At 37.4% G+C, this 17,556-nt stretch overlaps 1 protein-coding gene across 1 annotated transcript; it reads left to right on the forward strand.

Annotated features, from left to right (window-relative positions):
- The first annotated feature begins 1,132 nt into the window (after window positions 1-1,132).
- On the forward strand, window positions 1,133-9,782 carry LOC100644074. Its single transcript, XM_003399974.4, has 5 exons — window positions 1,133-2,399; window positions 3,339-3,469; window positions 4,369-4,609; window positions 5,415-6,216; window positions 6,844-9,782. Exons 1-5 carry the CDS (start codon window positions 1,601-1,603, stop codon window positions 8,270-8,272), a joined length of 3,402 nt encoding a protein of 1,133 aa, XP_003400022.2. The 5' UTR covers window positions 1,133-1,600; the 3' UTR covers window positions 8,273-9,782.
- The last annotated feature ends 7,774 nt before the right edge of the window (window positions 9,783-17,556 follow it).

The raw sequence follows: 17,556 nt of genomic DNA on the forward strand, positions 1-17,556 counted from the left end.
CGAAAGTATGAACTACGGAAACTACGGTATCTCTAGAGGGAAGGTAATGATATTGGGGATTGAGAAACTACACTGACAAGTTAGGTTAAAGGTAAGTTAAGTTGTTGTCACCCTCTGAAACAAGATATTTTAAAAGTTTACGGGAAAAGTGATTACAAAGAGTATCGATACGCATCCTTATTTTTCAATGAAGCGTTCTTCATCGAGTTCTATACATTTCATTTTTATAGTATCAAATTTTTATAGTCATATAACAATACTACCTATTACTAGATGATACAAAATTTATATACATGGACTTAATTAATTAGTATGCAAATACCATAATAAGTGCAATGATGTGTCTATCTTTTTTATAGTTATCGTAAAGAAGAAAAAATTGTGGGTAACTAAATATATATGATTTGTTGAATACGAAAAGGATTAGCAAGTAGAATGTATGTTACTAGAAAAATTTTCAAGTATATAGAAGAAATATTTAACGATATAATTCATGATTTAAAGAATTAACTATCGTGATACATAATTTTATATCACATATCGGATATCTATCTCCCAATAACATTCTTGTAATCTTAATTAATCGCTATCGTACTATATTCATGTCGTGTCTTTACATCATCTCTAAGCAACTATGCTAAAGCCTAAGACACCTATTCTCTACGCCTACCATAAAACTTTCTTTTCATAATTCGAGCATTAAAATCCAACTGGAGAAATATCTTACTCCTACCGCAAAACCATCTTTCCGATACTGGAACCAGAGAAAATACATGTTAGACGAAGTTAACACCTCGCAATTCCTCCGCCTCCGACATATGGCAAACAAATCTAACAAATATAAATGGAGGAAGGAAGAAGATTTGTCTTGATCAGAGGAACGTATTCGATACGGTTCTAGACGCGCGGCGAATGAATCATGTTGCTGACTGTAACCGTGTATAAAACTGTATCGAAGCCACCCCCTTACAAGAACGTATAACGGTTGAAAAAGGGAGGGGGGGGGGTGTATGTGTCGGGATAGAAGGGGAGGATGGCACGTTTCTGCGCAACTCCGAGGGCTTTTCCCCTGTCCCTCGCCATCTGCTGGAAGCTGCACGAGTGAGGAGATGTATTGAACAGGCTGAATGCGCGTGCAGAGATGCGCGAGTATCCGCGAATTCCCGGCAGCACGGGGCCGCAGTCCGCACAATAAAGAAAAAAATTGCCACAGAGTTAGGGGAACAGAGAGGTGGCGAGCGAGACAGAGACAGAGACACCGTCCTAATCCTCCTGGACGCCGAAGAGGCAGACTCGATTAATAGTCACGGTCGCGAGAGAAACGACGTCGTCCTCGTGCGCGCGGTGCCTCGGGATGAGACTGCTGCTACTTTAAGCGGAGCTTCCGGAACGGAGTACCGTTCAATGGGCCACCGCGTCTGGTGATCATCATCTCTGGTGAAACAGTTTTTCAATTTGTGTCTGCCGTCTCGTAAATCGTTCTCTCAACGCGTCGTTACTCACGAGTTCAACGAATAAAACGAGTTGTTCGGTCGACGTCGAAACGCGTGTGAGTCGTTTTGTCCGGGAAACGAGCAGTATCAAACAAACGCCTGATAAAATGAGACCCGGCGGCTTCCTTTTGTTGCATCTTCTACTTTTGTGTATCTTTTTCCTCGCGTCGGAAGCGAGACTCGGACAACAAGCGGCTGACGACGACGACGACGACGACGACGATGATTGGGACGACGAGGACGACGAGGACGACGACACCGACGAGCAGAGTTATCAAACGAAACCGGAGGTGGACGATGACGGACGCATATACAAGAACCCGAGGAATTCCCCGTCGGCGGCGTGTCCAAGAAACGAGGGACAGGCGGAATTGTTCGGCCAGAAGTGTCTGCGAAAGTGTTCTACCGATGAAGATTGCAAGAGCAAGAAGAAGAAGTGCAGATGCGACGGTGTTTGCGGGATGTCTTGCATCAAGCCTGAGAGAGAATGCCCGGCGCTGAGCGATATTCAGCACGGTGTGAAGTCGGAGACTGGAAGATTTTTCGGCGATCAAGTCCATTACACTTGTGATCCTGATTATTTCACCGTCGGTGTTACCGAGAGAACGTGCAGGGCCGACGGTAAATGGACCGGCACGACGCCTTCCTGCAAGAAGGATGTCAGTTCCTTCTGTTCTCAGCCGCCTAAGGTGAAAAACGCGCGACACAACGCGCTCTCTGAACAGACCACTTTCGACTTGGACAACGAAGTTCAGTACTTTTGCGACCATGGTTACACGACTACCGGTATCAGAAAGGCAAGGTGCCTGTTGATGGAAGGTATTGCTAGCTGGTTCGGACCTGACATCACCTGTGAGCCGCAGAAATGTGGACCTCCCGCGGATATTGCGAACGGCGGGTACGCCGGTATGTATCTTTTTGGTTTTAGCAGTGGTTTGTTACGGTTTAGTGGGAGAAGATACATAATATAAGATTAATCGAATCTTTGTTGAGAAATTGAACCGTTAGAAGGATATTGATTATTTTATATTACGAGATTAGTAAAAATGATTCATTCGTAATATTTCGCGGAGACTCTATAGAGATATAGCGGGAAATTTTTGAAGATTTGAATGATTTTTTTTTTGTAAAATATATGGATAAAGACTTCTTATATTTGATATTATGTGCTGTTTTATATATTTTTCTTTTAGATTCATTTGCTACAGATTTCATATCGTAGTTGTCGGTATTTAACTGCTTCATTCGCAAATTGTTTAACAGACAGTAACGTTTGTTTGACAATTTTCTCTTTATTTAGAAACGCGCGAGGATTCTTTACACATGGATTAAAATTTATCTGTGATCATATAATAGTGATCGAATTATTCCGATTATGTACTTCGAAGTTGTCCCTTAGTGTATGGAACAAGAATGAATAGAATGACGAATATTTAATACATAATAAAGATTTTAAAATTCGTCCAAATTATTGGAAAGTTGGAATATAAAATAATTTTATCATACTCAACTATAGTAATATTCTACTTCACAATTCTATATACGTTTTCGTAGAATTACATTTTTGAAATGCTCATTACCACCAATGGTGCAGAAGCACAGAGGTAGTTATTTTTCGTATGAAAACTGAACAGGAACTGAAACGAATTTGTCTAAGGAAATAATTATTACATGTTCGATACCGATTAAATCTTTGATCTCTATTAGAAATTTATCTTTTTTGAATATATTTTTAACTTGTAGAAACCTATATAAACAAGCACTTGATGTAACCCATTTTCATTTTATATTATTTCAATTATAAGGATTCTTATGCGAAATCGCAACGTTTGTTTTCTGTTCAAGGCGAATGTTATACGTACGATTGCAGTGTGTCGTATCATTGTATGGATGGCTACGAATTAGTTGGCAAAGCGGAGAAGCTATGCTTGGCAGATGGTACATGGACTCCTAAAGAATCACCACAATGTGTGCAAGTAAGAGTTTTTAGCGATATATAAAACTTGTTTCTTCATGTTCCGTTCTCCTTTTATTTGACATTCTTCATCCTTTTTAACTGGATGCTACAAAAATTTAAAATAACTATATGTTCTATGGGATCAACGAATTTAAGAAAATGTCAACTGAACGCATTAAGGGCCAAACGATAGTTTATCATAATTTATCAAATTTCATATAATTGTAGGATCTGCATATTTGGAAAATATAGCGGCGAAAAAAATATTAAGCGAATTTTTGAGATTTCCTTCCATACACACAATGTTAAAGACCAGAATTTGCTTATGTAAACTGATTGAAAAGAAATTGTAAATGTAATGTCGCGTTAACGTTGGCTTCTAATGAGTCAAATTTGTATCAGCTCAGAAAGTATTTTCACAACGAAATTTATGGAAATAAAAATCACAAGTCTTACATCTCTTACGACTAGTTAATAATAAATCATTCTTAACACGTTGACTGCTACGATGGTAATCGGTGACCCACGTTTTATTAAAACTTTTACAATGATCGAAATAAGATAATTTCCATGGACTAGAAAATTTTCAACAACGTGAATGACTTACAGGATATTATCAAAATAGTGTGCGCAAGTACGATATAATATTTTGTAAAAGTTAAATGTTATGGTGTGGTATATTTCAATATATCACAGCTTCCAGGGTGAAGAATATAAAATTTGTGTGTTAATATAAAAAACGTGTTAATTAATCATCTTTAAATTTTAAAAAAAAGAATATCAATTTTATATGAATAGCAAAATCAGAGAGATACGATATATTTAAATAAAATTGAGAAAGTGATTGCAAATTTGTTCAATAATGACCAGTAGTGTATGTGTACGTACGTTTCGAAGCAGGAAATGTTTTCTGTTCAGGTTACAACGGTGCAATGCCCGAAACCGGAGAATCCAGTGAGCGGGAACGCGGTGTACACTTCGTATGCATACAATTCCATCGTGTCGTACGAATGCAAGTATGGATACACAGTGGTCGGCGCGACGACCAGGCGTTGCGGGGCAGATAGAAAATGGACCGGAAAGACACCTACCTGCCAGGAGATTAATTGCGGTTCACCTGGTGTTCTGTACAACGGTTGGATTGAGAATATCGAGGCGGGTGAGTCGCACGATGGAAGAGCGGAGAAAATTCTTCGCCGTGTTTATTAATAATCGCGTCGTTACGAGAATAAACAATAGTAGAAGTTTATGAGAATATTGCAACTATTTTGCGGTCGAAACAGTATGATACGCCGAGAATATCGTGGAAAGGATTTTGTATAAATATTGATTTGGTGAGTGTAGGCGTTTTATTCGATATAGAATTGATAAAGTATTATTTTAGACATACTTATTCAAATAATTGAATATTTGTCTCACTGTTCTTTCGATTAATATGGAATTATCTTTTTCGTAAGAAGAATGACAAACTTTTACATTTTAATCTCTACATCGTATTTAAATATTAGTACTTAATTTTTTCTATTTCATCGATATTCTTACAACTTCATAATTTTTTGAAAATTTCTTTTATATGAAATCATCATGAAAGCATCACGAGAATGTTACATTCATACACAGACATATTAATATCTCATTAGATTAAACATCATTCAAAATGAATCTCTCGCTCCGTCGATATTCTTTGTTACCGGTAAAAGCTTTATTCACGCAAAATATACACCGTAACAAATACATTAAAACATTTACAATAATGGCATTACAATAATAGGATTAAGCATCATTCAAGCTAAATTTCCCATGTTGCTGCTGTTCTTTTACTTCCACAATATCCTAAATTCTCCTTTGTTCAAAATCAGCCAAAATTCCGAATGGTAAACTGTTAAAACTCTTGTTTCATATTCTCAAAAATAACGAAACCCGCGTAAATCCGGACTGACCTCTTTATACGCTGACTCCAACAGGTACCGGTCTGGGTGCCAGCATAATTTTCCGCTGCAACGACCACATGAAGCTCGAGGGAAATACCTCGTCGGTTTGTCAGATCGACGGAAAGTGGCGTTATCCATTGCCGCAGTGTCTTGCACCTTGCGTCGTGCCTCAAATAGAAAACGGTAACATCACGGTGGCCAGTCACGATAGGGATCACATCAACAACGTGACTGTGGTCGAGCATGGCGAGAGATTGCTTGTTTTTTGCGAAGAAAATTATGAATTCGCGGCGAACAACACACCCGTGGTTTGTAATAATGGCACGTGGTCCATCGTGCCCAGTTGCTCGCCAGCCAGGTGCAAACAATTGCCTAAATCGCCCAAAAATGGGATGGTGATAGCACCCAAAACCGATCACGGAATGAAAGCGATATTCAAATGCAAAGATGGCTTTGAACTTGTCAAAAATGGACCAGACAACATTACGAGGTCGGTGAAATGTCAATATGGAAATTGGATCGGAGACATTCCTCACTGCATGCAAGTGTTTTGTCCTTTTCCTGGTTTCATCGAGAATGGAAAGGTCTTCTTGATGGGCAACATGGGAGTCTATGATTATAGGCCGTATGTGAAGAAGGTTGTGAATAACAAGCAGATTATGTATGATTGTGACAAAGGATACGTTCTGGATGATGGACCCACTGGAGCAACTTGTGTTGGAGGAAGCTGGAGCCCTAAGGAACTGCCCAAGTGCATTCCTGGACAGCACCCTAGGCTCAGATGGAGCAGACGTCGAAGATCTGTGAATGAGGAAGATCTTACTATGAATTACAGGTAAGTTGAAGATATTTCTATTATATTTATGAATGAATTGTAGGATTCGAATGTTGATTTAAGATGAAAGTTGATCGACATGGTAGCCATTGATGATTGGTATTCACGCTAGAACTATTGATCTTTAATACGTGCCTAAATATATTATACATTAACTGGATTTAAAACATCATGAAGTGAATAAGTATATGTAAAAAAAAAAAAAAAAATAAACATTAATATGACCAAAGAACACTTGCATCTCTTTAACAGATAATTGTAAAAACAAAAATTTGTTAATGATAAAAAGTTTGACTAAAATACTTCCATTAAATAAACGATTATATATTCGTATTATTTTTAATGCTTCCTAATGATATTTCAGAGATGTAAGAAATTTTTTAACTATAACGAATTACGATTAATCTTGAATAATTGGAAAGGGGATACATATAGTAAATTTCATTTTGGAATATTTAAATGTTGCTTGTATTTCAACTGTGGGTATAAGAATTTTGCATTTATGATTACATTATTTATATCTCAATTTTTATATACAGATAAAGTAGAGAAAAAAATAGGGGAATTGGAAGTTTAATTTCTACTGGGATATCTGTCCTTAGGAAGTCGAACTAAATCTTTTTCCAGAAAATTCATCGAGTTCTTCCGCAAGATCGGCAAGAAGTTGCTGCATCTCGAGATGAACAAGAGCAAAGAGCACTCGAAGCATAAGATCGAGGCGAAGAACTCGAACTCCAGCCACCACGACAACAGCACTGAAGCTTTATCGTGGAAGAAGCATCCAGGCCATGGAAACAGATCGCGTCTTCGCGAGGAGAAGATGATCGACTTTCTCAAAATCGTCTATCGTAAGCTCCAACGCATGGACGCCAGACAATCTAACAATTCCACCAACGGCAGTATGCACGATCTTCTAAACGCTATGAGTAAAAACTTCTTCCACGTAGATTTATCCGAATCTCGGAAGAATAATTCCGGCAAAGGTCGTTCGGAATTTGAAATTCGAAACCAGAGAGAATTCATCAAACTTAAACGAGAGTTCGAGAGGATCATGCGATTTTATAATAAGTCAATGCGTTGGAACGAGAAGCAGAATCGAAAGGATTCCAAGAAGAAAGGCCAATCTCACGGAGAAAAGGGGAAGAAATCAAAGGACAAGAAGAAGCATCGTAAAAATTATTACAAAGGATTCTACGAATTCGTGAACAGTTACGTAACCGAAAAACTGTCTATGTTGGAGGCCCGGAACGCCACCGAGGAGCTGATCAAAAACATGAAGATCGATAAGTTCACCGTGCGAAACGGCACAACGTTCACAGTAGGTGAGATGTACGCGTTCTTCAAACATATCATAGAGGCTAAATTAAACAACACGGAGGACACGACGCAGGGGGAACCGTCGACAACGGTGTCTTCGTTTTTCACGAGCACGACCGCCGCCATTGGCAGCGGGAACAGTAGCAACAGTACGGTGACGACGTCGAGCACGTCGACGACAAGCGGCACGACTACGACGCTGGCGACGCCGAGGGAGATCGAGGCGCGCGATAATCGATCTTCGACGATGGCCAGTAACGAGTCTTCGATGCTGGACAACGAGATTCCAGCCAAAGAAGGAGTGCCAAAGCACCGCAGCAAGCGAATACGAAACGCATCCGAGGACAGTGGTCCTCCGCGTCAGAAGAGGAGGCTGCTGTCCCTGAACGAGCTGCTGATAGCCAACAAGAAGAGCACCAACAACATTGCCGGCTCGTCGTCGTGGAGGAGCGAGAAACAGTGGGCTACAAAGAGGTTCAGGGCCTACGACGACGAGAAGACCAGGCTGTTTACGTTCAAAGAGCTCGAGGCTCAACAACAAAGTCGCTCTAAACGATTCCTGCCACCGTCTGAGCTGGATAATCAAATCTTTTTAAAAAATTTATATCTACACGCGTACGAAGACGAATATCGGGCGAACGTGAAACGTTCGATCGTTCAAGGAAATCATACGAACGAGCAGCAGCCGACTGTGTACAGGAGGCGTAAGGGCAACCTGGGCGCGTACGAGATCAAGTGAACGAAAAGCGGAATTAATTGTGTTGTGATATTATTGACGGAATTTACTGAGGTCATTAATACCGATATCAATTCGATTTTAGGCGAGTATACATAATATACGATAGGATTATAATCGTTGTCCCTCGTCGATGCGCATTGTAAGACGTGTATCGCGCTTTTTTCAATGAATCAATCTTTTTCCATTTGTCGAGTCTCGGTGTAACCTGGTTTTACGATGGGGTTCAGTCATTATTCGACACTTGTTCGCAGCGATGCGAGCTGATAGAATTTCAACGGTTTGTTCCAGGTATTCCCTTTTGTTTTTTCTTTCCTTTCGTTGTCTTTTTCTCGTCGTGATAATTGATGGCTATTCGATAAGTCGATGATTATTCGATGTCTTCTTATCTATGAAATGCGAAAATTAGTGTGCAAGCCCCTTGTCCAGTTGAAATCGTTGCTGAAAGGAGAGGGTTAAAAGTGTGTTACAGGGTTTTTAATCCACAACGTTTAAGACTGATCAACTTCGAATTTTTAACGTAACTTTTAGGGTTTCTTCGCTTTCTTCTGTCTACAATGGATAAATTTTCAACGTTGAATTTTTGAAGAGAGATTGATGAAAAAACGCTCGCCAAATTTCCTTACTTTTATTAGTCTGTGATACTACGGCAAAGCAGTAGTTCTTCGCTTAGTGTAACGAGCATATATCGTTAATAAGAAAAATATGAAGAACGAAAGACAGAATCAAAATGGAGACGACGTATTGACTACAAGGGGTGTAAAAGTATTTTAGATATGGCTGTCGCTGAAAGTAGAGATAATCGCCAGCACAAGAGCAGCGTGTCGTTCCGTTTTCAAAGTAGCCAGCTCGCATCGCAAAAAGTATTTTAAACTCTTTGAAAAATCGTATTAGTAGAAGGATATGTTAAACGTATTTTAAGTATATCGTGGAAAAGACATCAAAAAAAAAAAAAAAGAAGAAAGATAAAACGAAGAAGAAAAGGATTTAAGGAAAAGAAGACGAGTCGAGAAGGAAAAAAGGTAGAACACGTTCGGAAAACGATCAAAACGATTTTCCGTTGTATAATCGATTAAGTTTTCACGAACCGCGAGGCTGTGTTTGTTAAACTATTATATCGATTAAAAAAATAGGTTTTTTAACTGTTATTATCGAGAGGCATTGTAACGTTACGACGTTGTATATAATACATTCACGTTGATTTCACGTCTTTCTCTCCTCGGTTTGATACCAAGACGATAAGATATATATATATATATACACATACGGTCGTATCAATACTCCCGTCCTCGTCTCTTCGTAATTAACTTTTACTTGCGAATGTTTCAAATCCACAGTACACGCATACATATTTGAAACCATTTGTATCGGTCGATCGATCGATCGACCCTTCTCAAACAAAGAAAGAATCAAACCATACACCACTCGTATACAGACACTCGTGCATTTTTATGAATGACAAGTCATGGACAAGTATCATTAGTGAATAATAAGTATTATGATACGAACAATATCAGTAACGTGTACGTTATTCTTCGATCTCCCGAGTTAATTTAATCAATCGTTTATTTCATTCTAAGTATTCAATTTTATGTTTTTTATTCACAATGTTTAATTTTATTTCAGATTTCGGTTATGAAACTGGCAAGTACAACTTCATCCTTCTTTATCCTTCGCTCTTTTATTTTAATCCACTGAGAGTTTAGTAAATTTCTTTATCTCATTATTTTGTTATATATTTTGTATGTTAATTGAATAATTATATATAAATGATTAATTATATCTATATAAATTTCTAGTTAATATATAACAGATGCAATATTATGGGGATCTTAATGGGTTTGTCACTGTACCAACATTTCCAATTTTCATGGATAATCAGTAGATCAAATATGAAGCAATACATTCAACGCCATGTAGAAACCGAAGAAAACCTTTAAGAAGCCAAAGAAGAAGAATAAAAAAGGAATTAAGTTTTAAGAAGTTAATATTGGACTAAAGCCTCCAGATGATAATGATCCACGAATGAAGCAACATATTCACCTCAATTTTTCCCATTCCCAAATTGAAATATCTTGTAAACATCCTACGACAAGATATTCTCCCTAAAGAAAATCAAACCAAGTCAAAAAAAAAAAAAAAAAAAAGAAAAGAATAAGAAAGGATGGAAATGAAGATCAGCCAATTAAATGGTCAAATCAACCTTATAAGCGGAAGCCATAAACAACGGATACCATGAGATTTTTTCCATTGCCAATTCCAGTGAATTCCTCGTACCACCCATATAATTTTGCGAATAATTTAAATCGGCGATGCGCGAAACGGGAATCAGGTAGCTGATTCACCGATGAAAGGTACGTGTATGGTGGTAAAACGACGTTCGGCGCGTATTCGATATCTCCGTAGATCGATAACGTCCGAAAACGGGGGTCTGTGGTCCCGATCGCTGATTATGCCGTAACATCACAGGTAATTAAGTCCGAAAATAAGCGGAGCCTGAAAAAAAGGGGCGCGGTTCCATGCAACGCGCGCGTAATTCGCGTTGCTCGCGTCTCGCCCCGGCGTTGCTCCACCTGTCAATAATCGAACAGTGTCATTAATTACGGACCAATTATAATTCGGTAGACGGCGACGAGAACCATGTCCGCGATGTTATCTGGGAACCGCCGCTCGTTAACACATCCGTCGCCGCTTCGAGGAATCGTGTTAAATCGATTAATCCCCGACCAACACGCACGGTCGTTATGATAAGAGCAACTTGGATCCACGGACTCCACGTGTGGTGTGTGGTACGAGTGTGTAAGTATAGATCTGTACGTGCGATAACACTGCACCGGCAATAAGAGTGCGAGGCTACTCGTCGATGGTCCGGATTGAAGTACGCGATGATTGGTAACTCGTAATTGGACCGGACCATCCACTGAGGTCTGACGTATGCGAACCATCTTTTGCTTTTGCGAATACATTACCGGGATAAGATACCTTCGGATTATTATGGGAATTTTTCGATGAGAGGATTTTAATCGCGGGGATTGGAGATGATTTGCGACGAAGATACGATTGGTTTTGCCTTTGAATTTCGGCTTCAGAATTATTGAATAGCTACTTGATTTCCTTTCTTTTCTTTTCTTTTTTGGGGTCATTATTTAAATAGTTTTTAAGATTTTTTTTCCTTGTTGATTTTTTCTTAAATACGCTACCAGCTATGAGTATTAGGACACCTGATATTTAGTACAGATTAAATGCTTTTTACTGCTTTTATTTTCTTGTTATTTTATTATGAATTTGTTACATTGCGTATTACATGTATTTTACAATGTAAAATGTTAAATGAAGTAAAATTTACTTGAAGTTTTCAATAAATGTAACGAGCAAGTGTTTTAATATTTATGATCAGCGGTATATGTGTTTGGTTGGAGAACGGCTTCCTCGATTTTTAAAGGAAATTTGTATCTCTATTTCTATAGATAATTAATCGGCAAGCTTTTAATGACTTTTTATTTGTTTGTTTCGAAAATGTAGGTTTCAAAGTTTTTCAAGAAATTTTATTTTTAATTCTGTTTCAACCTTTTACGCTCCACTAGCTCTGTTTGAAAGGTATTGATGATGTGCAAATGGTTATTTGATTTTATCTTTACCAATATAAAAGGGGGAAAAAGAAAGCTACTGCGTTTGTGTATAAATAAATGCATGATCCTGTCTTTTTTTTTTTTTTTTGTTTTAATTAAACTTTTAAGCACAAAAAGACCTGCTGACCGATTGTATATAGCAATTGAAACAAAGAATCTTCTCTTCTCTGTTTTTAATGTCTATAATATTGTGATTAAAAAGAGACATAAATATAGCTTGCTTAGAATGTCGAGGTAATATTCGAAAACTCCATCAACTGTTTTATCGAAGAAATCGGAAATTTCTTCGATCGATTACTTGAAATCTTCAAATTGTATCAATCGTAAGCAAACATTTGCAATGAATCAAAAGATAGTTACATCACAAGGTGGCCCAGTTTCATGCTTATTAACATCATCGTTTCTCTTCCAATACTAATGAACCAGACCATTGAACATCTCGTCTTTTATGGCACATATTATTCGTATCTGAAACGATAAAATTGCAAGAGACTTATGCAGCTTTCACTGCCACATTTATGCCATATGGTGCCCTGACATTTTAAAATATGTTCCTTGATAATTGTACGTACGTATGCCAATACTTTCTTAAAGTTCCAGCTCCTTTATTTTTTATGTATTTCTGACGTAATTAAATAAATCCAAATATTCCTACCTTTCTTTCAGGAAATTTTTCATAACCTACACTGCGGGATGGTATAAATAGATAAAACCCTATTCTCAGTCCAGGGATTACATGGGTATACCGTGATAATATTCGACACAACAGAGTATACGGTTTAATAAATCTGAATTTTCATATTTCTCTTTCAGTAAATTTGCTATATATTTTTATTCCGTCTGTTCCTAAATGTTTATATTAATTTTTTAATTTACATTCGAAATTTTTTATGATTTATTCTATATTCAATTCAAAACTCCAAGGTTAACCGCCATACCATAGAGTACTCGTATAGCATTTTTTGCCAAGTTTTCTTTTACTTTCAAATTTTTCTTTTCAATTTACTTTATACTCCATTCAAAGGCCAAGAATTGTTCATATATCGTATTCGATACATAATACTATCTAGAGTAACAAATTCGAATCTTCTCACTTCCTTTCAATAAATTTCCCACCGATATCCATGGATGACATAGATAGAAAGAGCTCGGTTCAAAGGCTAAAGGTTACATAGGTATACGGTGACAATACGCTACAAACACAAGGACCTTAAAACTAGCTCGAAATCGATAAACGTGTAGCAGTATGCTTAAACAGACTGGCATTGGTACGCCTGCGCCTAACGAGAGGTGTGAGAAAAAAGAGGAAACACACGAAAGAAGCACGGTATACTAATTCATTTAGCAAGAAACGTGTTCAGTCATTATTCCAGTTCATACGACGATGATTATGCGGTTACTCGATCAAGGTGTTAAATAACGCTAAAAACAAGAAAGACTAGCGATAAATGGCTACTGGTGCTTCGACTTTGTACTCCATTAGAGCCATCCCTCGTGTCCTATGTAAACTGAACACGGCAGTCTCGAAAAATAGTGCTAATAACGAGTAAACGAAAACTGAGTCGAGAGACAAGAAGGTTCAAACATTTCGCTCGCTGCTTCCAGTGTAATCTATTATCTACTCCTCAATGGATTTCGAGAAGTACGAATCGGAATCCGTTTATTAAGCTTAATTAATTAAAAGGGATATTAGAATTCAGAGTTGTTAACTTCTCTGAAATTTTGGTAGTTTCAGTTCGTCTCTCGGGAAGATTGAGAGAATAGAGTTCTTGTTAAGATAGTTAGAAGTTTCTAATTGATAGAAAGTTATAGCAGTTTCTTTTTATTTCTTGGTATCACGTTCCGCCTTCTATTTCATTTCATTTCGAATCTAATTCAAGTTCTTTTTAATGTAATATTTTTAATGTAATATTCGAAATTCCAAAAATCTACAGTATCAATATAATACACAAAAATGTACAAAATATTTTACATAAAGCATTTATCATAATATTTAATAGAAGAAACAAATTTCTATTTAGATTCCATGTTTTTTTCAATATAAAATTCCATAAACAGTCACTATCTAATTATCAGAATATTAATTCAGGTTGAACTTTTTTTATTTTCCGAGTTAATAGCTTTCCGCATTCTTTTTCACATTTTCCATAATTTGAATTTGTTAAAACAATAACCAGGATCCTAGAATATATTTGAACACTCTGGTTAGCCACAATGATCTACACCGCCGGACTATTTTGCTTTATTTTGCATTTTACATTACAAGATACATACGATGTGAACGAAATAACAGATTTATCAATTAAAAAATAAAAGCAATTCAATTTGTGCGAAACGTTATCAGATATGCTAATACTTTTGGTTAGCGGTTTACATACATATTTTTCCAAAAAATCTTTTCTCTCAACATCCTCGTAACTACTGCAGCTTGAAGCACAGAAGTGACGCTACATCAGATCCAAAAACGTTTTGTACGCTCACCGAATAATTCTCTAACAAACCCTTCGTCACACCTACCAAAGAAAGTTTTTCAAAAGCAACTGCCACGTCAACTAAAAACCCGAAAAGTAGAAAAATTTACTCTTTACGTTAATTGTACTCGAAGCATTCGTATCACCTGGCATGAAAGATCCACTCGAGACGTCGGTGAACGGATCGATGGTAACATAAAGGGTGCTACCGGAGCCACCGTTTGACGAATCGAGCCCTCGAACGTTTCTAAACGCGACAATGCAACCGAGTGCCCAGGCTAGTCTGTTCGAGGTGGCCGGTGATAATCTCATTGAGAGACGAGAGTTAAGCGGCGCGGGTTTCCTGCCAATTGAACCGGCCAAGCGTCGCCTTAGAGCAGTCAATGCCGCCACGAAATTGCTCGGTGGCTTCAGCTCAATGAAACCCGCCGGTATTCCACCGGGAGGATTTGCCTAGATAACCGAGTACGGAGGACAGGCGTTGCCAAGAGTTACCAGCGGACCATTGTACTTTTCTAGCGAGAGAGTTTATGAATAGATAGTGGCTTTAGAACGGCCGGACGCCACCAATGAGTCGGAAAAGGGCACCGACTCAGCTTTGAATCGCACAGAGAACGGACAATCCCGCTCTGGTGGGATTGCTCCGTGAGCAAGTTTCTTGGAATTTGCCGTTCTCGCGAAAACGAGCAGACCTGCGAGTTTTCGACGTGACTTTTAGAATGGCGATCTGCAAGTAAACGACGCAACGAAGGTGTGACAGTTCTTTCAATCTTTTGAAATCTATTGGGAACCACGGTTTATCCTTTAACCGTCTAATTCTGTCGAAGAAAGTTTGAAGATTTCGACAATTTTTAATTTTCATTGTCAGATTGGTGCATATGAAATGTTTCTCTGAATAAAATTTTAACTGAAATTTCTGCGAAACATTATATATGTGGTATAAAATAATTTTCATTTCATTCAATACATTTTTTCCATATATTATACCTAAATAGTTCATGCAAATCCATATTTCTATGAATATGATTTAAAAAAACGGAACCATGATAGTTGCTTTACTCGAACAATATTACAACAAGTATTATAATTGGACATTTTATACGTTTTTGTATATAATAAACATTCTGTGGATTTTTTCACTTTTAAATTTCCCATTATTATATAAAAATTCACAACCTAATAATAATTCATGTAATTTGAATGGCAATAATGTATAAATTGTAATATATTATATAAAGGATTAATTGTGTTTCTAACAATACGAGTTTAGACAAACAACTCTAATCTACTTATATTATTTATCCTACGCTTACGAAATTTGTCTTATAATTAATTTTGTAGTTTTCAACGTACGTCGTTGTCTCAAATAATCGGTGTTAAGTAAAAATCTAAACTCTTTCAACTAACTTTGGACTAACGTTTCAACAAATATTTATGTAAATCTTTTCCGAAGCGACTAGGTCATTGTCTTCACCTTCGAGTCATTTAACGAACGATGCTACTCTTTTCTCGCTTATCGTTTCTCCAAACTTCCCGTTCGACGCTCTCCAGCAGAATTGAACATTATTCGAATAACATTGCGAATAAAAACCGAGGATAAATGAATTTATTCGAGAATAACAAATTATTTTTTATTCGAATAAAAACTTATTCGAACATGTCTTTGAATGTCAAATATTATACATAGAGAATTGTAACTACGCGTGGAAGTTATCGTCGCGGTATATACTTCAAGACAAAGATCAATAACATAAAAGATAAAGACCAGGCAGCCGCTCGCAAACTGTATCACGTTAAGAAGTAGAACGTCGAATTGGGCAATTCGGGCGGCGAGTGACCGCGATCGTTTTGTCTTCGAGTAACTCTGTCGACGTTGGCATCGGACCGTCCGTCCTCTTGTAGACGGAATTTTGCTTTCTAGTTTCTCATTTAAATTTATTATAATTAATCCTGAAATTGAATAACGAATAACGGTATGTGTAGATTTATTCGTGACTAACGAATAATTTTTCGTAAAATAAAATCGTTATTTTTTATTCGCGAATAAATTTTAGCAACCTATTCGTTATTCAAATAAAATTTGTCCAACTATGTTCTCTAGAGACCACAATTAAATAATTTATCCCATAAAGGGAGGCCGGCTTTGCCATCCAAATTACGCGGTGTTCCATTAAAGCCTCTCTTCCCCTTTAACGCCTTCTGCTGTCTTCCTCTACTTTTATCGTTTTGCTGGCCATCCGTGTTACACGTTCCAGCGAGCATCGTTTGCACGTGCCGACAAATTAGCCAGCTGTTGTTCGGCAAAGCCTGAGATTATGACACTGTCTCTCGTCACAGGGACTCGATAGCTCGAGAACCTAAGCATCGAGACATCTGGCGACCTCCTATCGTCGAATTCTGTTACAAAAATGGAAGGATTTTCCCTCGGAATCCGAGAGGGTTCGAAATTGTCCTCTTCTAATACTTTCTCCAGGATTTTTCTTAATATTGTGTTCATGTTGACTGAGGTCGATGGTAAAGAAAAGCAAACTCGAGTTTATATTGGTGAATTCGTGAGTAGAAAGTGCACAGAAACGTTACAAATGGACATTTTGATATATAGTGTGTCTCGCTTGAAATATCTTCGTTGTTTCAAATAATAAATGAAAATATTACTTACAAAAGTTACAGCATTTTAAGAAAGTTCACGATGCGATACCAATGGATTCTTTACGATTGACGGCGTACAGGAGATTTAGAGGTCAATATTGCTTTAAATTAGAATCTCCAATTTTCTATGTTCAAATCTAATAGAATGGCGGAAGTTAAAAGCTTTTTACTGGACTTGTACAGTAAGAATAGGAAAATTAAGTGAACCGTATTTTCCACGTTATATTGGCATACGATCATTCGCGAAAGCATTCACTGCATCTTACATATGAACCATTTTTATAAATAGCGTTCCAATTATTTGTAAACATTGTAGTATCTATCGTCCATTGACAAATTATCATTTATAATATTTACTATTTGGCTATTTATAGTAGTTAGAGAAGTACAATTTTTGCACGCAGTCCTAATTCAATAGTCTGTATATCGATCTATCTAAAAATTTCAATGTACCATTTCCACAATGTTCGCTATTCACCAGATTGCGTTAACGATCGTATCTCCAATAAACACAGTTCCCGATCTATTCAAGTGAATA

Source organism: Bombus terrestris, chromosome 13 (genome assembly GCF_910591885.1).
Source record: "Bombus terrestris chromosome 13, iyBomTerr1.2, whole genome shotgun sequence".
NCBI lineage: Eukaryota > Metazoa > Arthropoda > Insecta > Hymenoptera > Apidae > Bombus > Bombus terrestris.

Bases quoted from the DNA above. Each gene is read 5' to 3' on its own strand.
- LOC100644074 (XM_003399974.4), top strand. From the start codon at position 1,601: ATGAGACCCGGCGGCTTCCTTTTGTTGCATCTTCTACTTTTGTGTATC. The intron at 3,470-4,368 runs GTAAGAGTTTTT...TTTTCTGTTCAG, and splicing joins AATCACCACAATGTGTGCAA to GTTACAACGGTGCAATGCCC. The intron at 4,610-5,414 runs GTGAGTCGCACG...TGACTCCAACAG, and splicing joins GATTGAGAATATCGAGGCGG to GTACCGGTCTGGGTGCCAGC.